This window comes from Microtus ochrogaster, chromosome 5, assembly GCF_000317375.1.
Source record: "Microtus ochrogaster isolate Prairie Vole_2 chromosome 5, MicOch1.0, whole genome shotgun sequence".
Lineage (NCBI taxonomy): Eukaryota > Metazoa > Chordata > Mammalia > Rodentia > Cricetidae > Microtus > Microtus ochrogaster.
In genome coordinates, this window is record NC_022012.1 from 32,642,954 (window position 1) to 32,665,604 (window position 22,651).

The following is a 22,651-nucleotide window of genomic DNA, read 5'->3' on the forward strand; positions in this document are numbered from 1 at the left end:
TGTTTTGTATCTCTGAGGTTTTTAACTCACTAAATAATCATCCCCAGAGAAGTGAAATATTCCTGCTCATCTCCTATTGGATTCTGCAAAAATAAGCAATGGTCAGGTTAATTTGCTCTATTAGATGAGTAATTTAAAACTCAAAATCATCTGTAGTTTACCTGGATTACTCTTTCATACAAAAGTAAATTCATTCAGTAATATTTGCATCTAAACAAAATTGTGGTGTCTACTAAGTACCACAAACTGCTGCATGCCTCTTTCTGCTGTGCTACATGGTATGATGGCCTTTCTATCAATATAAGTTAAAAATTTCTCTAGTAATGGGACCAGGATCCATTCCTGATGCATGAGTTGGCTTTTTGGACCCCATTTACTGGAGTAGAATTCCTTGTTCAGCCTTGATGCAGTGGAGAGGGCTTTGATTCTGCCTCAGCTTAAAGTGTCAGGCTTTGTTGACTCTCTCTATGGGAGACCCTACCATTTTGGAGGAATGGATGGGGGATGGGTTGGGGAAGGAGGTAGTGGGAGAGCTGGAGGAGAAGAGGGAGGGGGAACTGTGGTTAATATATAAAATGAATACAAAATTAAAAAAAAATCTGTCTGATTCATCTGGTCATTGATCAAGTTCAGGACATCTATCTGAAGATATTTCACATCTTAAGAGCAGAACACCTTAGTAACTGTTCTAAGTGTTGTCCGTTTTTGTTTGTTTGTTTGGGGGGCAACAGGCTATTGCTATACAGTTCAGGTTAGAGAATCACTTTTTTTTTCATCATTCAGATAGATTATTCTAGAAAATATCATACTGTATTCTGTGCAATAAGATCTCATCAAATCTTGCTTTAAGATACACTTATACATGAAAGACTCTTAGAAAGTTGTAAATTTTAAAAACATATATTGAGATAACTTTCTGTATTATTTTGGAATATTAAGAATGTTTTCATACAAAATAAAGGTAGTTTATTTATTGTACGCATGAATGTTCTCTCAATATATTTTTGACATTTTCTTTAAAATATATGCAATTGAAAGTCATATAAATTTTCTGATGTATTCACCTTTTGCATGAAATTAGAAATTTTACCTTATTATAGTAATTTTATGTACATGCATGTATTTTTCTGCATGAGTGTCAATTCATAATACACATACCAGGTGCATGCAAAGGTCACAGAATAAACCTGGGAACTGAAGTTACAAATTGCTGTAAGCTGGCAGGTAGGTACTAGGAAGTGAACCCGTGTTCTTTGGAGGAGTAGTCAGTACTCTTAACTGCTAATCAATTCCTACCTCCTACAGAGACAGTTTCAATACAAAGTTACTCAATAAAAATTATCATTATTATTTTTTAAGAAGCATATTTTAGCTATATTTGAATTTTAGGAGACACTAAATAAATAAACAAACATGCCTGGAGTTTTAATCTAAGAAATTTGAAAGAAGGTCAGTGAGAGGTTGGCTTCAAACGCTGAGAGGTGAAGTCCCTAAGGAAACATTGATTTATTAGTGTTCTGGATATTACACATCGAAGTCAGCCCTACTTTGCTCTTTTAAGGATAGGGCTGGCCTCAGCTGTAGTTTATAGTCAGACAGTAGCAGTATATTTCTCTTTCTTATATCTATAACAAGGAGAATTCCTTAATATATTCCAGTTTTCTATTATGAGAAGAAGCATGTTCTCTAGGGAGAACAGACTTGCAATTTCTATAATCTGTTCTTTTAAACTCTCAGAATCTCTTTTATTGTGTCTGTGCTCCCAGCTTTAGAAACTCACCTTATTGTGTGGGTCTCCCTGTTTTAGAGACTGTGATGTTGACTCATATAAATGCATTGTAGGATTGAAAGGGATTATTGTTAGATTATCTAAGTTATATTGGATGCATCAATTTCATAAAGTTGATGATCTCTTTGTCATGTACACAGGTGAAAATGTAAGTAGTCTTATCTTAAATGCACAAAGTAATAATGTCTGGGTTTTTGATATTCTTAATTTGCAGTACTTATACAGCCAAGTACATTTGCAAAATTACAAGACTCCAACACAAGAATGAGCAGTTAATAAGGTGGTGTGCAACCAAGAAGGTTAAACTCAGTCTTTGTCGATAAGTCTTTAAAGAAAAAGACTTTAAAGACTCAAACTTACACAAAAAAATCATAGATAACTAAGGAATGCTAAAAGCAGGAGAAACAGCCTTACCTAGGGAAGAGCACAATATTTTTCTATCCAATTACAAATGGTCATCCTTACATAAGAGTAACATAATACAGGGTGTATAGGATGTAATAAGGACTCTATATGTATATACATATATGCATATAAAAATAATTAATGAAAATGGGCCATGAATTTTATATGGAGCAAAAGAATAATATAGGAGGGCTTTCAGAGAGAAACAGTAGAGGAACGTGATGTCATTGTATTATAATTTCATAAAATAAAAGAAATAAAAGAAGCTGCTTATGGAGTGCACAAAGGTAGAGGGAAAATCAAGTTATCAGGGATGTAATCCGTAAATGAGAATCAGAAATTAAGAGAGATCATCAACACTTTCTCTCCCTTCTTTTTGTAGATAATATTTTATAAGTACTGGAGATTATGAACCATTCTTCAATGACTGTCTTCATCCTTGAAGGACTAACAAAACGCCCAGAGCTTCAGGTCCCACTGTTCATCTTGTTTTTTCTGATATATGTGATCACAGTGGTGGGAAACCTGGGCATGATCCTTTTAATCACCATCAGTTCTCAACTTCACTCTCCAATGTATTATTTTCTCAGTCACTTATCCTTCATTGACCTCTGCTACTCCTCTGTCATCACGCCTAAGATGTTGGTGAACTTTGTATCTGAGAAGAACATCATCTCTTTTACGGAGTGCATGACTCAGCTTTACTTCTTCCTCATTTTTGCCATTGCAGAAGGCTACCTCCTTACAGCCATGGCCTATGACCGCTATGTTGCCATCTGTAGCCCACTGCTTTACAACATTGTCATGTCCCAAACGGTCTGTTCCATAATGATGACTGTGGTATACTCACTGGGTTTCTTTGGGGCTACTGTTCATACAACACGCATGACAATGTTGTCCTTCTGTGGGTCTCATATTGTCAGCCATTATTTTTGTGACATTCTGCCCTTGTTGACTCTGTCTTGCTCCAGTACCCATATCAATGAGATACTGCTATTTATTATTGGTGGAATTAATACCCTAGCACCTACACTGGCTGTCATCATCTCTTATGCTTTCATCCTAACTAGTATTCTTCGTATCCGCTCCACTGAAGGACGTTCCAAAGCCTTTGGCACTTGTAGCTCCCATATTTTAGCTGTGGGAATCTTCTTTGGGTCTATAACATTCATGTATTTCAAGCCACCTTCCAGCAATAATATGGAAGAGGAGAAAGTGTCCTCTGTGTTCTACACCACAGTCATCCCAATGCTGAATCCCCTAATATACAGCCTGAGAAACAAGGATGTAAAGAATGCACTGAAAAAAGTGGTTGGTGGAAGGCAGTTATCATAAAATTGAGAGGAAGAAAAAAGCAACACATGAGAAGTTTCTTTTCATTTCGTTTTTTTTCCTTTAAAGAAAAAAGTCACCATTATGTAAGAAATTGTTATGTGTGAGAATGTTTGTGACATTTTGTGCATTATTGTTAGGAGTCAATTTCCTCCTGAAATCATTGCAGGAACCATCACCCTGGGGAGTCTGCAGAGAACCCCACACCCATAATTGTGTTAGGAATTGTTCTATTGACAGAGCCTACCTCACACCCAAATTGGCTGTTAATGGAGAGCTATGTGTTAGCGGAACCCACCCCACATTCCAAACAATCTAGAGAACTAGGTGTGTCAACTTGTGACTTCCTGGCCTACAGTGACCAGACCGAAGGTAACCTCCTGGCTACGTGACCAAAGTGAACCACGTGACCAACGTGAACCACACGGCAAGAGCCCAGGCCCATGTGCCCACCCCCCAACTCCTTACCCTATATAAGCTGTACCCCATCTCTAATAAACTGAGGCTTTGACAAGAATCTTGCTTAGCCTCCTTCCTGTCTCCTAGCTCATATCTTACAGCTAGTGCCTCTCCGGGACCCTGGAATAACTGGAATGCAGGGTGGGTTACAACCCCTAGACTGAGTAGCCCACCCAAAAGCAGTTTACACATTATCAATCAATATAATTTACTGATGGATAGTGTAATTTTTGTAAATATTTAAGAGGAATAGAAATTGATGGAGAAGAAAAAGTTTAAACACACTGAAACGTTTTGATTACAACAAAGATACTGCTGTCACTGACTGGACAATGGAGATAGCAAAACTATGTTTGAATAAAAATCTTCCATAGTGTTGGGCACATGGGCTCATTCATACACACACTTGTTTCTCTACAGCTGCAGGTAGAACCTGGAGTGTTGCAAGCACATGACAGGGAATTCCAGCAGCTGCAAGAAGCTCAGAATTATTTGTGTGTCCCTTCTCTTGGAACAGCTAGGAAGAGCATAGTGCAGTTCAAGCATTAGCTTTGGCCAGTTAAATCTAGTTTAATTATATCTAGTTAATCTAGTTTAACTAGCTTATCTCCACAATTTCAGCTTAGCAAGTTCCTTACATTTAAGCCACTACATACAAAGAAATCATTACTACAACTATAAAAATCAATATTAAATTCAACACATGCTTTATCATTTTGTCATTACTTCTTTATGAAGAGTGGTTTCTCTCATATTTCACATCATAATATAAGCAGTGTATAGACAAGAAGAGTTGCAGTGATGGAAGAAATATCACTGAATGTATTAGATAATGGTATAGAAATGGGAAATACCAGCCAGGTGGTGGTGGCACACACCTTTAATCCTAGCACTTGGGAGGCCGAGGCATTTGGATCGCTGTGAGTTTGAGGCCAACCTGGTCTACAAGAGCTAGTTCCAGGACAGGCTCCAAAACTACAGAGAAACCCTGTCTCAAAAGAAAAATAGCAGAAAATGCCTTGGTGTCCTCAAAATAAAAGCATACTCTACACCTATGCCTCTTACATTGGGATAAACTAAAAATATTTTCTGCAAGTTATCTTCCATTTGTCCTTTTTAGCCTTTAAAATTTTATCTTGGGTCTTGTTTTCTAGCCTTATCAAAATGTGCTTAAAATAAAAAAAATATGTAAAGTGTGGTTAAATTTAATTGGTTTTCTCAAAAATAAAAAGATACTTAAGACTGAAGATTTTGCTAAGTTACCCAAGAAAAACCAGTATTGGCAAAATGTCTCTTTACAATGAATAAAGCACCATATATTGGGAAAGCATCCTGGAAGTGGAAGAGGAGGCAGAAAAAGCAGAAAAGCCTGAAGGGAGAGGACTCTCAGGTAAAGAGGCCTTCTAAATCAGCATGATTGGCTTATATATGAACTCAGAGAGTGAGGAAGCACCACAAGGCATTAAGAAATTTGTAACAGAGGTACCCTAGAGCCAAAAGGGGAAGTGAACACATGCTCCTTTCCTAACCCAGAAGCTATCTCCAATTGATCACCATGTGCAAATGAAAATTTGCTTTCAGTAAGAGAGTCTCACTAGGAAAACAAATTACTCTTAAAAAATAGGCCCTTTCCCAGCAGTAGATGGCCAACAGAAAATGAACTCAATTCCATCCTTAAATTGTCTCATAATGTTATGACAGGGCTTTTACAACTTAGTTTTTAATTTATAATCTACACATATACAGGTCCTTGGCATATACAGCATATATATCATGGACTGTTTGTCCCTATTATTGTACATCATCTAGAATTCCCCTTTGTGGGAGTATTTGGAAATCTGGGCCAACCTTTTACTTCTGAAGTGATTCACATTGGCAATCACTCATCCCCTCAGGTTTGTGATGATTTATATAACAAATGTCAGTAAAATATCAGCTATGACTTATATAAATTGGTGAATGGTTTGTTCTGGAGCCATATACTCAAGTCTCACATCACAAATACACTCACATTACTTGATCCTGGATATAGACATCAGAAATGCATAATCCTTCAGATTTTTAAAAAATAATTCAATACCATAAAAAGTTAAAGTATACGGAAATAGCATGTAATGTGAGTGCAAGAAAGAGGTGGGAAAGGGGGAAAGGAAGAAGAGGAGAACAGTGAAGCCTAGTCATTCTCTCCAGAGTGAACTAGAGGAATGGATGCGTCTTCAGACTTTACCAACATTGTAGGGAACCAGGAGGAGTTGCTCGAGTGTCTTGCTGAGAGTCATTTTCCTTCTTGGAGTGACTCATTATTTTTATACACATTCATATTTACCTTTTGTTCATGTGGATATAAAATCTATTTCTAGTGCAGTGGGATTGGGGAGTCATCATTTCTTATTTTGTGTGGATATTTTGAAATATATATATCTTCTCTCTCTCTCTCTCTCTCTCTCTCTCTATATATATATATATATATATATATATAGAGAGAGAGAGAGATAAAGATGATAGATAGATATAGATGTATATCAAAACAAGAAAATCTCTGTAAGAATCTCCTGCAGTCTTATCTACTTCTTACTGTTATTTCATTTATTTTACTGAAATATTGTATGGTTGAATCTGGTAAGATAGGGTGCCAGAGGGACCTTTGCAGAGAATCATAGTAGATTGGGCCCAAACTGAAGATGGCAACAGAATAAGCATTGCAGACATACTTAGAGTGTTGAGTTCATTAAAAATTGTGGGAAGAGAGAAGGAGAGAGAGGGGGGGGAGGAGTGGTAGAGGGAAGAGGGAGAGCGGCAGAGAGGCAGAGACAAGCCTATTCAGAAGAAAATCAGGGAATAGGGAGAGATCTGAAGAAGGTAGAGCTTGCCTGTTACAAGGACCTTTGCACCTGCATACAGTCAGGGTACTGCTTGTCATAGGCAGAGAGGTGTCCAGTTCACAAGGGGCAGGGCCAAGGTCTGCCCCAATACTAACAGAACCATTTAGCTTATTTTTGTTGTTTGTTTATTTTATTTTCAGAAATGGTTTAACACTAAAACCCACATGGATGTTATACCCTATACAACCAAAACTGATCTCAAAGCAATGGCAATCCTCTGCCTGAGCTCCTCAAGCTATTGATGTTAAATGAGTGAGTTAACCACACAACATTTCTACTCTTCACCTGTCAACAAATGTTTCTTTCTCTCCATAGAAGAAAAAAAATATTTTACTAATATCCAGAAGGCAAATATTTCTAAGCCATTAAGGAAACACCCCATTTTGTGATTGAAAATCACGACCTATTTTGAACGATAAAGGGGATGGATTTCTAGAGACTCACTGAACATAGATTTGCACAATAACCTGGAAATTTTCTAATCTCTATTTAAAACTTCTTTGGAAGAAGAGTGAAGGTCTTCAATAATATAATTTTAATTGCATATGAAATCAGGTATGGTCATGGGGTTATTGACTAGTATCGTATTTTCTATTTCCACAGAAATCTTCAAAGAGTGGGAACTGAAAATAATTTTGCAGCAGCTATGTTTGTCTTGGTGGGATTATCACATTAGCTAGAGCTTGTACTGCACCTTTTTTCTTCTGTTCCTGAAAATCTATTTGGTGACAGTAGTGGGGAACTTGGGCATGATCCTGCTCATCATACACAGCCAACTTCTGCCTGTGTCCATGTATTATTTCCCCCCGCAGTTTGTCCTCTGTTGATCTCTGCAGTTCCACTGCCATTATACCCAACATACCTGTGAAATTTCTCAGGAGGACAAATTTAATCTTCTGTTCCGAGTGTGTGACTCAGTTCTTTTTCTTTGTGATCATTATAGTTGCTGAGTATTTCCTCCTTACTACCATGGTTTATGATCACTATGTGGCCATTTGCAGACCATCGATGTATAGTGTGATTATGTCCTCTAGGCTCTGTTCACTGTTAGTTTTGGTTGCCTTCATCCTCGGCATTTTGTCCCCCATTGCACACAAAACTGCTATTATGAAGCTGTTTTCTAAATCCCACATCATAAGCCATTACTCGTGTAACTTTCTCCCCTCTCTTGGACCACTCCTGCTTTAACACCCATCTCAAAGAAGTTCTTCTACTTATTATTGCCACTTTCCCCAGCTTGGTTTCTATCCTATCTGTTTCTATCTCTTTTGTCTCATCTAATGACTGTGGAGATCTTTTTTGGCTCTATCACCTTCATGTATTTCAAACCTCCTTCAAGTAATGCTCTGTCAGAAGAGATGGTATTCCCTGTATTTTATACCACAGTGGTCCCCTTGCTGAAAGTATAGTTTCAGGAGAAAATATGTCAAAAAAGTATTGGGCAGCCTTAGTGGGGAGAGGAGTCTTAATGGGCAAATGAGAGATGTGAGAAGTAATTTGTTCTACTGTAAAGATGTACATTCTGTTTATTTTTACTTCACCCTTATAATATATTCTACATTACTATTTGTGTTTCTGGGGATGACAACAGAACAACCTCTATATTAGGCAAACACTATATTACCAGGCTACTTCTAACATCTATATTTTTAAGTTATTTTACCATGTAATGTTGATCAAATTTTTCTAATAAAATAGAAAAATTATTTTGTAAAAGATTTATTAGTGCATTGACTGGAAAACTCATCTTTTTGTCATATAAATGATATGATATTACATATTTTTCTCCAATATCCAGCTTTTTCTCCTATGTTCAGTTATTCCTTTTCTGTGTCTGTAGTTCTGCAATAAGGGTTGTGAACCCACAAATCCTTCCTCTGTCTATGAGTAGCTGTGAGTGGATCTCTCTTGTGTAACCTCAGTAGTAGTCATAGGTTCTTTTTGTTCATTAATACAATGACTGTGTTGTAGAGGATATACTTTTCCCGCCTTTCCCCTATGTTCTACCTCTTACTTTTCTTCTGTCCCCCATGCAATTATTCTTGATCCTTAAAGTGTATAGTAGTACAAATGCTTTGTTTTATTTTCAGATCATATCTTTCATTGATCCTCAGAATCCTGGGCAACCATGAATCTCTACTAAGCACTGTTCAGCATAAATGAAAATTTCTCTTTTGTTGTTGAGAGGAATTTTGGCTTAAGGACATAAACATAAATATTTAGAAAACAGTTTAAGTCAGGCAGTGGTGGTGCCCACCTATAGTCCTAGCACTTGGGAGGCAGACGCAGGTGGATATCTGTGAGTGTGAGGCCAGTCTGGTCTGCAAGAGCCAGTTTTAGGGCAGCTAGGACTGTTACATAGAGAAACCCTGTCTCAAGAAAAACAGGAAATAAAAATAGAAAGCAGTTTAGAATTTTGTCTATGTAGATAATAAACTTTAGTCATAATTTCCCTCACAGAACTTATCTATAGACTACTGATGGAACCTGTGAATTTGAAAGCAACTATCCAGGTGTGCTATTATTGTGCCTACTAGATTCTAGGTTTAAACCCCAGGACACAAATGTTCCTGGTCATAACCAATGGACAAAAATAAATATACACAAATGTGAAAAAGAGATTAGTATGTTAAAGGGGATTAGACATGAGTCAGAGGGAGATAAGAGACACTAAAGTTAAGACATTTCCATGAAGCAGGAAATTTTAAAGACAGTTTAGTCACTTTCTTCTGTATCTTGCAGAATGTCTTGCAGACTCTTTCATGAAGCAGAAACCCCAAAGGACCATCTCACCTTTAGGCAAGTTCAGCAGTCCTTTCTCTGTGGGTTCTTCATGTCCAGTTTATGCAACAATCCAGGCAAGAGCAGTTTCTTGCCCAAATGGATAACTAACTCCATAAGGAGCCTCTTCGATGCCCATCTTCCTCTTGAAGTAGATTGGTGCTGCCAGGAGCAGACATGACTCATTGTCATGAAAAGTCCTAAGTTATTAAAACATTTTAAATGCCATATTCTGTAGTCTTTGAAAGATATGAAAAGTGCCCACCTAACTGAAATATATCTCTATATATCTAGAAAATCTAACTAACATGACTACAAGCTTGACTATTATCAATAATTATTCATTAACAACCTATATTTCCTAATTACATATTACATTTTTAAATGAACTACACAATCACAATACCTTAATCAAGATCAGAAATAAATACACACACACACACACACACACACACACACACATATATATATATATATATATATATATAAAACAAAATTGACCTTAAATTTATATCAATAAATCAAAATCCATACCAAGGCAAATTATTCATATCTATATATCATATCCCTCTTTAAATGTAAAATAATATTTATAAACAATATTTGGGAATATGGAGCGAGAAGTATGAGCAGGTTCCCAACCATGGCAAAGATGTAGAAAGACAAAAACAGGATAAAGCAAGGTCTCTTGATCTTCTGTGTGCAGGATACACATCAAGATAAACTGAATCAGTATGGAGAGATTATAAGTAGCTTTGTGATTGCCTTATTTCAAAGCAGAACACAGATCTCCAAGACATGTAACAAATATTGAATTTAAACCATGGACTTTTCTCATGCATATGTTGGTTTCATTTTCAAGAAAATATATTTTATGAACAGATCTACAAGGAGAAAAAAATGAAAAGTGTAACTAGAGATTTTAGCTTGCTTTCTGAATTGGACTGAGGACCCTATGAACTTGGTTTGCCAAAGGTTATAATTAAGTTGTTATGTAAACAACAGTTCACTTTCTTAAATACATTGCTAAATAAAAACAAAAAAGCAGAATGGAAAATGAGGTAAACTCCTGATGGACATCTTGTTTTCCATGACCTTGACAATGGGAGAAAGCATGCTTTTATCTCACCCAGTCATGTGGTAATGATTTCTAGAGTGCATCTCTCAAGGCCTCTCAGAATATAAACAGTATATTGATGCTATTGCTTTTGTTTTGTTTTTAGTTACTCAAAGTCAAAAGAAAGAAAGCCCTCTACCTATAAAAATATCAATAATATTTGAGTCAGAAGTCAATAAGTAACATATGCCTTAATGTTGTCTTCATAGACAACTTGTGAATACATAATAAGGACTTTCTTTCCAGTCTTCATTACTCTTGGGACAGATGTTAACATGAATTCCAGTAGTAATTCTTAGGGGATGTTCTTAAAAGCTGGGAACTTTAGGGGATTTGTGCACATGTGAATGTCTTCTATTCCTAATATAAAATCCCCAAAGCAGCATATAAAAGCTCCACCTCACATACCACTCATGATTATGGGTCCTAGGAAGCTGGAGGTGATCTATGTCAGGATACTGACACTTTGTTCATCTGTTACATGAAAAAGAAACCAAGCAACTTCTAAGGACTTTGCTTTCTGTGCAGGACCTAGGTAAGTGGCCAGTTTCATTTATGGCAACAGTCTGATAGACAGTGGGCATAACAACCATGATCACTCACATGCAATATCTCAGCTTTATGTGGAAACATTTGTTTCAATATTCTCTCCAGTAGATAATGTCTTCCCGTTTTTCTGTTTTTTTCCCCTGTCATTCTCTTGTTACTTTATTATGCTTTATTATGACTAGGTCACACAATCTGAAGGAGTGATTTTGAGTCCAAATTTAACCAACTGTGGTTCAGAGAATCTCACCGGGATTTCCATAACTCTGAAGCTTTTTGATTTCTTCAGACACTTCTGTGCAAAAACCATCTATTTTCTCAAGCCTAGTTTTGTCAAATTAGATAAAATTCTGGAACAAAGTACTCTTTGCTGCAATCATTCGTTCCCTTGCTGTGTTAAGTAGTCTAGGATGGCCTGCATTCTCAGGTAGTTCGCTGCAAGGGGAGAGCTTGCCCCTATTCTTGCACATCATCTAGAATTCCCCTTTATGGAAGCTTTAAAAATATATACACGCTTTGACATCTGAAATGACTCAGATTGTTAATCACTCACATTCCAGTTTAGTGATGATTTAGATGACTAATATCAGAAAAATATCAATGATTTCTAATATAAACTGGTGCAAGGATTGATCTGGAACCATATACACTGAGTTCAAATACTGAATCTACTCTTAAATTTTCCAAACCTGTGTTTCTACATTAGATATACATATACCTTCCAGAGTTTTCAAGAATTCAATGTCATAATGTAGATAAAGCACATGGAAACAACATTCAATGTGTGATGAGAAAAGAGGGAGGCATAAAAGAGGGGATTTCTGGAGGACAGTGATTACCTCTAGTTGCATTTTCTAACTCCACTCCAACAACACACACTTTCAACCAATATGACTCAACCCACGAAAACATTTTATGCAGAAAATCTGTGGAAACTCGGGACTGTGCTGTTTCTTGAGGAAAGGAATGTAGTAAATGACATTCTTTGTTCATATCCAGGTCAAAAGCACTGTGGGCTTCAATTACTGAAATGGTCTTGTTTGCAGTAATAGAAGTCGTCCTAGCATGTTCAACAGCAAATGCTCCTGTCTTATAATGATTACCTTTCTGTTTTAAGGGAAATGTGATTTCTTCTTTGCTTATGGCTCCGGTACTAAGAAGCTGACAATTTTGTTAATGGTTGTGTGGGAGGTTGAGTGGTAGCAGTTTCCTTGCTAACCTTGGGGGTAAGCAACTGTATTCTGGATCCTGTGTTTCACCAGAGTACAGTTTAGAAACAGCTTTGTTCTCAGTCTTTACTATCAATTTTGGGGATCCAGGAGGTTTGACATGTGTACTCTAGATTAGAGTCATTTTTTTTCTTGGGGTGACTCACTTCTTTTTAAACATGTACACATCTACCTGCAATGCAATTGTGCCAGGGAATCATTAGTTTCTTTTTTGTGGATATTTTGAAGATATCTATGTTTAAAGAATCCAGAGAAACAGTATTAGACTCCTCCACAATCTTCTCTACTTTTTACTATTTGTTCATTTATTTTTTTGACCTTTCAATTGGTTGGATCACTTAACATTTTTTTCCAGAAAGACTTTAACACTAAACAGAAGTTAATGCTGCATTCTATATAGCAACAGCTAGAATTCAAACAACAGCAATCCTCTGTGTCACCTCTTTGAGTTGTGATTTTTAAATGCATGAGCAAACACATACATTTCTACTCTTGAACAGCCAGGAAATGCTTCCCTTTCTCCATAAAACAATATTTTTATTTTGCTGTTAAATTCAAAAGGCAAATGTTTCTAAATCTTTAAGGAAGCAGTTAATTTTTGCCAATTAAAATCACAACTGACTTTGAGAGAAAATTAATGGAGATAAATGAGGACATGGAACATGAAATCTCTAACCTCACTCTGAAACATTTGGCTTTATTTGGAAGAAAGATAATGTTCTTCATTATCTAATTTTTAGTTGCAATTGATATCAGGCATGTTATTAGTGGTATAATAGTAAACTAAAGCCTTATTCTATATTTTCACAGAAATCTTTAAAGAATGGCCATGGGCAATCATTCTACTGCAGCTGTTTTTGTGTTGGTGGGATTAACTCAGAAGCAAGAACTCCTTCTCCCACTCTTCCTTCTGTTTCTGGGAATCTATGTGGTGACTGTAGTGGGGAACCTGGGCTTGATCCTGCTCATCACAGTCAGTCCACTGTTGCACACACCCATGTATTATTTCCTCAGCAGCTTATCTTTTGTTGACCTCTGTTATTCCACTGTTATTACACCTAAAATGCTGGTGAACTTTCTTGGGAAGATAAATTTAATCTCTTATTCTGAGTGTGTGACTCAGTTCTTTTTCTTTGTGATCTTTGTGGTGGCTGAGGGTTACCTCCTGACTGCCATGGCATATGATCGCTATGTGGCCATCTGCAAACCATTACTGTATAATGTGATCATGTCTTCTAGGCTCTGTTCACTGTTAGTGCTAGTTGCCTTTATCCTAGGGCTTTTTTGTGCAATTGTGCACACAAGTGCTATGATAAAACTGAACTTTTGTAAATCCCACATCATAACCCATTATTTCTGTGATATTCTCCCCCTTCTCAACCTCTCCTGCTCTAATACCCATCTCAATGAGCTTCTTATATTTGTCATTGGAGGGATCAACACCTTGGTTCCCACAGTAGCTGTTGCAATCTCCTATATCTTCATCTTTTGTAGCATCCTTCGCATCAAGTCATCAGAGGGACGGTCCAAAGCCTTTGGAACCTGCAGTTCTCATATCATGGCTGTGGGAATATTTTTTGGGTCTATCGTCTTTATGTACTTGAAGCCTTCTTCAAGTACCTCTCTAGAACAAGAAAAAGTGTCTTCTGTGTTCTATACCACAGTGATCCCCATGCTGAACCCATTAATATATAGTTTGAGGAACAAAGATGTGAAGAAAGCATTGGGGAAATTCTTGGTTAGGAGATAAGACATTGTTGGCAAATGAAAGATGGGTGAAAAAATGTTCTACTGAAAATATGTTCTTTCCTTTCAGTTTTATTCTCCCTTGTAAAATACGTCATATCTAATTTATTTTTTGGTTTGGAATTCATTTCACAGGAGCCTGTGTATTAGTCAAGCACTATACCACAGAGCTACATAGTTACATCCAATATCCAAATATTTTTAAATGTATCACTGTTTTTTAATTTTTTTCCAATAAAATAAAAAAGTTGTTAAGCATATATTAGTGCTTTGATAGGGAAACATCTTTTTTCATATAAATGAAATATTAATTCACATTTTTCTCTAACTGATGTTAGAAAACTTGTTCAAAAATTGCTAAATCTTTTTTAATCCTTTATTTGTCTGTAGGTCAGCAATAAGATGTCTCATCCCATTAACTGCTCCACTCTCTATGAATAATTGTAAGTGGGCCTCTCTTGAGACAGCCCAGTAGAAGTAATCACAGCTTCTTTTATTTAATGAGTATAATGATTGTGTTATAGATGATGTATTTTTACTGTCTTTCTCCCTGTCTTCTACCTCTTACATTCCTTCTGACTCCCATTTTCAATATTTCTTGAGCCTTGGGAGGTAGAGTAGTACAAAGGCTTGTTTAGGTTTCAAACTTTATATATCTTTATTCTCAGCATCCCAGGAAGCCATGAGTCTATATTTACTGTTCAGTGTAAATGGAAACTTCTCTTATTGATAGTGAGAATAACTTTTACTTAAGGGTATAAACATAAATATTTAGGAAGAAATTTACAATTATCTCTCTTTAAATGACTATTCGTAGTAATTTCCTTTCACAGAATTGACAGAAGACTGGTGGAATCGGGGAGTTGGACAGTCACTGCCTTCAGTTGTGTCAGCAGTGTGCCAATTAGAAACCAACAAGTAGTTCCAAAAACAAGGGCACAAATATATCTGAAAATAACCAGAAGACAGAAATCAATACACACAGTTGGGAAAAGGAGATTAGTAGATTGGTAGACATGAGAGGAAGGAAGATGAGAGAGGCTAGAGTTCAGAGCAATCAAAATGCAAAATGCATGATACACATGTATGACCTGTCAAAACACAAATTTTATTTTTCAAAAAGAAAATGCAATGTGAGATGTACTGGCCGGCTCACTAACATGGAATGCTTAGAAACCTGTAACTGGATCCTAGGTCTACCCATTAATCATTTGAGAAGACAGAACAAATGCAAAAGAAAATCAAGAGAAATAGGGGGGAAAACAGTACCAGATAAGTTTCACAATTTCAGTCTTCAGATTCTGCTCAATGTGTTTTAACATTTCTTTTCAATTCAGAGTATGTGAGATCACTTGATTTTCATCTGTCTCCTGACTATCATGAGTCAATATCTTCTTATACAAAGACACTGTAAAGGAAATATATCCCCAGACCATTATGATGTATTACTAAGTACAATTTGTTATCCAACTATCTGTGATATAAGAAATCTCCTGAGAACTGGGCGGTGGTGGCACACGCCTTTAATCCCAGCACTCCGGAGGCAGAGGCAGGCGGATCTCTGTGAGTTCGAGGCCAGCCTGGTCTATAAGAGCTAGTTCCAGGACAGGAACCAAAAAAGCTACGGAGAAACCCTGTCTCGAAAATAAAAAAAAAAAAAAATCTCCTGAGAATTTAGCAGCTTTCTCCAAATTCTCTAAGGAATCAATGATCAAAGTAACTCGAGAATTCTTTAAGGTATTGAGAAGTAAGACAGCACTGAGAATTTAGTAGAAAATAGATCCAGCTACATTACATAAACTGTTAAAGAAAAGCAATGAAGAGAAACTCTATGTGTGTGTTCGAGCAAAAGGAGTGAAGATCTTAACTGAAATGTCTAATACTCCCAAAAGTTCAAGAAGTAAACTGGAAAAAGTGAATACAATACTTGATATAGAATGAGTCAACATTTGCAGATACTATCTTTTACAATAAATTTACAAATTTTCCAAAATACTAATAAAATTCCCATAACTTTTTGGTTCTAACTGATTCATTTTATTTAGTGAAACATCATCATGCTCAAATTCTTCTAGGGGAGGGTGAAATATGTGAAACTGAGCATAGGTAGGAAGGACAAAGATCACTTTGACACATTATAAATTAGGAACTGTTGTTGCAGTCAAAATAACAAATAGTTGATTATGTTTCATGACTCTTCTTTTGACGTCTTCCCATAGACAACACTGATTTTCACATTGTCACTGTGAACTGGTGGTTGGCATTTCTAAAATGTAATGTAAATATAAACTTTATTTATATGTTCTTAGCTTCAATTTATTCAAAATAATGTTTTAAATATTTATCTATAAATTCATTTTATTGTTTAGAATAATATTGCATGATCTATTGACTTGATTATTGGTGATCACTTCAGGTTCTTTTTAGTCTACTCTAAATAAATTTTTTATTTCTTCCATAGTGTTGTGATCACATATATTATTTAACCTAAACAAATATCTAGTTGAAATATTTGTATATTATATTAAATAATGATATTTAGCCATCCCTCAAACTGCAAATCTGCTTCTGAATAAAGTAAATTTTAAACTTTGAACAGTTATAGATAAGAGCTACAGTTGGTCTAGTCTAAAGTCAAAACTTATTACCATATTTCTATTGTATTCATATTTTATGGTTTTAAATTTACTTTCCTCAGTGATAAAGATACAAATGGGTTTTTATGTGCTTATCGTTTATTTATTTCATTTTATCAGTTCAGTTGTTATAGATAAGATTGACTAATGTTACAATAGGAAGGTGATCTCTCACAGGGCCCCACAAATCTCAACTGAAATATTAGATATTGATATGATTTGTTATGATTAAGGTAAATCAAGATTTATTCATTTATATTATGAATCAATATACTACCAATAACAATGATGACTCTGTTATGATAAAAACGATGTGTTATTATTCAGATAAGAACAACTCAGCCATTCTTATTTTTACAAAAGTTTTGAGGTATAGGTGCTTCAGAAAAGCAGCAAATGTGGAATCTAGATTAAAGGCTTAATGTATCACAAAGCCTTCAAGTAAATTTTTAAGAAAAAAAAATAAGACAAATTAAAATGAATATTTTAAGGGAAATATTATTATATCCTAGTCACTGGGAGAAATATAATACAAAAACTATGACAGGAAAAGTAAAATAAATCCCTTCTTCTATCTTCTATATACATTATGTTCTTTGTTCATACTACAAAATCAAGCCATTTTATTTGGGGCCTATATGAAGCAACTAAAACAAGATGGCTTTACACCAGGCCGTGCTATCTCTAGGCTCCACAGAGTGCCAGAACTAGTCCCTAACACCTCAGTAGTTACCACTGTACTTCCCTCTGTCAAAATCCTATGTAGTGACCAAGTACTGCCCACAGTTTATGGGTTTAATAAATATAAAATATCACTTCAATCATATTTCATTTATTAGTAAACGCTTTTTGGAAATATTTACTCTAATTTTTGATAGTATATTAAATCATTTTATCCATCCCTTTGCTCTATCCAAACTTTCATAAGTACTGTTCCTTCTTTACCCTCTTTCTAAATCATATCATCTACTTTTCATTAATTATTTTTACATAGAGCTAGTGAAGTCATGGGTTTTGGAGAATAACAATTACCACTTTATTACATCAACAATAGATTTAACTACATTATAGTTTTCTTCATACACACAGTTAATAAATGTTCTTTTAAAGAGGAAAGCTATCAGTATAATTTTAAAAACTATACTAGAGATATGGCTCAGAATCCAGAATCTACTTTAGACATCTCTCAAATTCCTGTAACTCAGGCACCAAAGGATCTGAGGTTATCTTCTGGACTCCAAATTACCTGCAAATATGCATATACTCACACAGGAACAGACATACAGACACACACAATCACACACACAAAGTACATACATACACATATAGATTTAAAAAATACAAGGACTCTTCATGTACAGCACTGATGCAAACATGAGGAATAAAGAGTTACAGACCACGTTTGTAAGCAAGGCATATGGAATGAAAAATCACCTGCAGCTTGGACTTTACATGGGCATTTAGGAGTGCTGATGATTCCACACCAAAATTCAATTTTTTTTAGAAATGGAAAAGAAAAGATTCTTTCTTGTCCTTACATAGTCTCCCGTCTACCCTCACTACATTCTCTCTCAACACTCTTGGTACAAGACTAATACAAACGGTTCATAGGTTGCTCAACATATCAGTACTCTGCTTCATTGAAAAGAGCATGACAAGGTCCCATCCAGGAGTAGGTTTTTGATACATGACTTAGTCATGTCTCAGCAATTACAAATGGATGGCAAAGCCAAAACTTCGTAAGTAATTGTACATAGCTAGTGAGATATTTAGAAAATCATGAGATAGTTAGAAAACAATAGAATAAGGAAGAAATAAAGAAAACTAGTTGTTCAACTGGACTTTGGTAGCTCAGCCTAGTGCTCCAACTGCAGGTCTCTGCCTCTTTTTCCATCAGTTTCTGGATGAAGGTTCTATGGTGATATTTAAGATACTTATCATTCTGACTACAGGGCAAGGCCAGTCCAAGCACCCTGTCCTCTATTGCTTAGGGTTTTAGCTGGGGTCATCCGTGTGGATTCCTGGGAATTTCTCTAGTACCAGGTTTCTTAATAGGCACATAATAGCTCCCTTAATCAAAATATCTCTATCTTTGTTCTCACCTCTGTCCTTCCTCCATCTTGACTATCCCAATGCTGCATACTGTGCCCTGTGTCTGCGCTCTGTGCATTGGCACCCAGTTTGCGAGCTTCGGGCAAGGGGCTGGAGGTTAAAATACACAGACACACACAGACAGAGACACAGTGACATGGGTCATCCTTGAATTCCCCAAGAATGCCCCCTTTTATTGTGTTTAGGGGCAGATTATATAGAGATAGCCATGCCCAGCCAAACCCACCAGAAACCACTCTCCTGCCATCAGGAACTCCTGAAGGTCTCATGCTCAGAGCAGCTGTAGGCACTCAGATCAGGGGATTACAAGAAATTCAGGATCTGGGGTCTCACTGCTCCCAACAATCCCACTCCCTGCTTGTTCTCCTCCTCCATGCCCTTCCCCACTCTTCTTCCCCTTCCACACTCTCTTCTCCTTCCACCCCCATGCTCCCTATTTTGTCAGGCGATCTTATCTATTTGCCCTTTCAGGTTGAATCTATGTGTGGTTTTCTTGGGGTTCACCTTGTTTCTTAGCTTCTCTAGGATCATGAACCATAGCCTCAATATCCTTTGCTTTATAGCTAGTATCCACTTATAAATGAGTATATACCATGTTCATCTTTCTGGGTCTGGGTTATGCCAATCAGGATGGTTTTTCTAGTTCCATCCATTTGCATGCAAATTTCAAAAAGTCATTGTTTTTTTTTTTCTGCTCAGTACTGCTCCAGTGCATAAAAGAAAAGAAAAGAAAACTAGTTGTATTGATAGTAGCATAGATCAAGCAAAGGAAGAGAAAATTTAAAATACTTTGATAGTCCTTGATAATGAAATAATTTATTGGTTCACCTCAAGTAATTTGCCCTCCATACCCAAGTCTTCAAAACAGTAGTGTGATGTTTGTGTTACCCCTTGTAGAGAAAGGAAAATCATTTGAAGAAACTATCACATTTTTGAGGTAAAAGGATCTAAGCTTTTCTCTATCTCTTCTTAGACAGAACTGACACTTGCTGTATCACTTTCTTCAGAGAAGATTTTACTTCCTTATTTCTCAGGCTATAGATCAAAGGATTAAGCATAGGTGTGACCAGGTTATTCAAGACCTGAACAGCTGCATTAAGCCAGGGATTGGGAGTAGGCTGGAGGTATATGAGGACCACTGGCATAAAGGCGAGGAGGATGGCAGTGAGGTGGGCACTGCAGGTGGAGAAGGCTCTATGCCGGCCCTCAGCAGATCGGATTTTCAGAATGGAGCAGAGGATGCAGCTGTAGGAGGTGAGGATGAGAAGGAAGCAGCTGAGGGGCATCAGGCCCACACTGATGAGCCCCACCATCTCCAGGGCTGATGTGTCTGCACAAGCAAGCTTTAACATAGCAGGGATATCACAGAAGTAGTAGTCCACCACATTGGGACCACAGTAGGGCAACTGGAAAGTGAGAGTGGTCAGAAACGTAGCCTGAATACTGCCAAAAAATGATGTCCCTATTGCCAGGACGGCACATACCTTGTAGTTCATGATGATTGAGTACCTTAGAGGGTGGCATATGGCCACAAAACGGTCATAGGCCATTACTGTGTACAGAAAACATTCTGTACAACCCAGGAAATGGTAAAAGAAGAGCTGGCACACACAGCCTGCATAGGAGATGACTCGGCTATTTCCAGAGAGGTAGAACAGCATCTTGGGAGAGCTCACTGAAGGAAAAAATACATCACACACAGACAATTGGCACAGGAAGAAGTACATGGGTGTGTGAAGCCGAGTGGAGAAGGCAATTGCGAGGAGTATGAGCAGATTCCCCACCAGGGTGAAGATGTAGAAACACAAAAACAGAACAAAGAGTGTGGTCTCCAGACCCTCTGTATGTGGGATGCCGAGCAGGACAAACTGAGTCACTACAGAGAGATTTCTCATGGTTTTTGATAATGTCTGACTTCAAAGCAGAACACAGATCCCCAAGACACAAAAATTGAAGTCAAACCATGTAGTTTTATCATATATATATATATATGTTTCGTTTTTAACCAAAACCCTTATATTATAGGAGCAGATCTACATGGAGGGGAAAAAAATCCATGATGAATATAACTGGGGATGTTAGTTTTTGCTGAGTTGGACAATAGTTTCTACAACATACACACAATAGTTCTCAACCTGGGATCACACACCCTTTGGGAATTGCATATCAGATATCTTATATCTGAGATATTTGTTATGATTCATAACAGTAGAAAAATTACAGTCTTGAAATGATAAGAAAACAATTTTATAGTTGGGGCTCTCCACAACATGAGGAACTGTACTAAAAGTTGCAGCATTAGGAAGTTGGAGAATCACTGCTTCAAGACATATAGATTGGCCAGCCAGATGGTTCCAGGGATAAAGACACTTGCTCCATGGACTGAGGACATGGATTCAATTCACAGGACTCACATGCCAGATGGAGAAAATCCACTCCCTCAAGTATCCCTCTAATGTCCACATGCACACAGCATGCATGCTACTAAATACATAGACAAATGTACAGGCAAAGAAAAATAAAAGAAATAAAATAATTAAATTAAAGATAAAAATACACATAAACTGTTTATTGAGCTTATTTTGAAAAAAATTCTAGCCAAATGTATATATGCTGAAGTATATTTTAAACAAAGCTTTGCACAAAACAGACAGAAAAGACACCTATAATTTAAGGAAGATTACACTTTCATGGATTAGAAAACTCAATTTGCTAAGAAATTACTTTATTCAAACTACAAAATATACAATCTCAATTTGAGCTATATTAGAATTTTAATAATAAAGAGTTGATTCTATGTCTGACATAAAAACAGAATGATTATATTAGAGAGAAAGCTTTTCTTCCTTATTTATTTTAATTAAAATACAATAAATCATTTCCTTCTTTCATATACAAAACAAAGTGGTAGGCTGAAACTACCAAATTTTATGTATATATTATTTATTTATTTCATCTTATCTCATACATTACATCCTGACTACAATTTCCCCTTTCTCTGTTCCACCCAGTTCTCTCCCCATCCCACCCCTACGACCTCCCCTACCCACCAGATCAACTCTGCCCCCATATCAGACCTCCCAGGTATAATAACTGAATACAGTATAACAAGTTACAAGAAAACTAGGCACAGGCCAGGTGGTGGTGGCGCACGCCTTTAATCCCAGCACTCAGGAGGCAGAGGCAGGCGGATCTCTGTGAGTTTGAGACCAGCTTGGTCTACAGAGTTAGTTCCAGGACAGGCTCCAAAGCCACAGAAACCCTGTCTCGAAAAACCAAAAAAAAAAAAAGAGAAAAGAAAACTAGGCACAAACCCTCATGCTCGATGTTGCAACGGGGTAGGAGGAAAGAGTCCCAAGAGCAAGAAAAAGAGTCAAAGACAACCTTAATTCCACTGTTAGGAATTCCACAAGAACAGCATGCTTTCCAATTGCAATTTAATTACCAGATTTAAACACTTACTTTAGCCTTGTATTATTGAGTTCATGTGGAGAAGGTAGAGGCTTATCTCATCAGAACCAAATAGTTATTTCATATAACAGACTCTCATATACGTGATTAATTTATTTTTGGCAAACTGTAAAAAGAAAGCAGACCAATAATAACTCTAGAATAAC

General features: G+C 36.6%; 3 protein-coding genes and 1 pseudogene across 3 annotated transcripts; 3 read left to right on the top strand and 1 right to left on the bottom strand.

The window, feature by feature from the left end:
• The first annotated feature begins 2,596 nt into the window (after window positions 1-2,596).
• On the top strand, window positions 2,597-3,529 carry LOC101984916 (olfactory receptor 8D2-like). Its single transcript, XM_005347096.2, has one exon. The coding sequence runs from the start codon at window positions 2,603-2,605 to the stop codon at window positions 3,527-3,529; it is 927 nt and encodes a 308-aa protein (XP_005347153.1). The 5' UTR covers window positions 2,597-2,602.
• Window positions 3,530-6,189: 2,660 nt separating this feature from the next.
• LOC101979357 lies at window positions 6,190-8,276 on the top strand (annotated as a pseudogene).
• A 5,087-nt stretch (window positions 8,277-13,363) lies between these two features.
• Window positions 13,364-14,290, top strand: LOC101985210 (olfactory receptor 8D1-like). Its single transcript, XM_005347097.1, has one exon. The coding sequence runs from the start codon at window positions 13,364-13,366 to the stop codon at window positions 14,288-14,290; it is 927 nt and encodes a 308-aa protein (XP_005347154.1).
• A 5,703-nt stretch (window positions 14,291-19,993) lies between these two features.
• LOC101979637 (olfactory receptor 149-like) lies at window positions 19,994-20,929 on the bottom strand. Its single transcript, XM_005347483.1, has one exon. It carries the CDS (start codon window positions 20,927-20,929, stop codon window positions 19,994-19,996), a length of 936 nt encoding a protein of 311 aa, XP_005347540.1.
• Window positions 20,930-22,651: the final 1,722 nt, after the last annotated feature.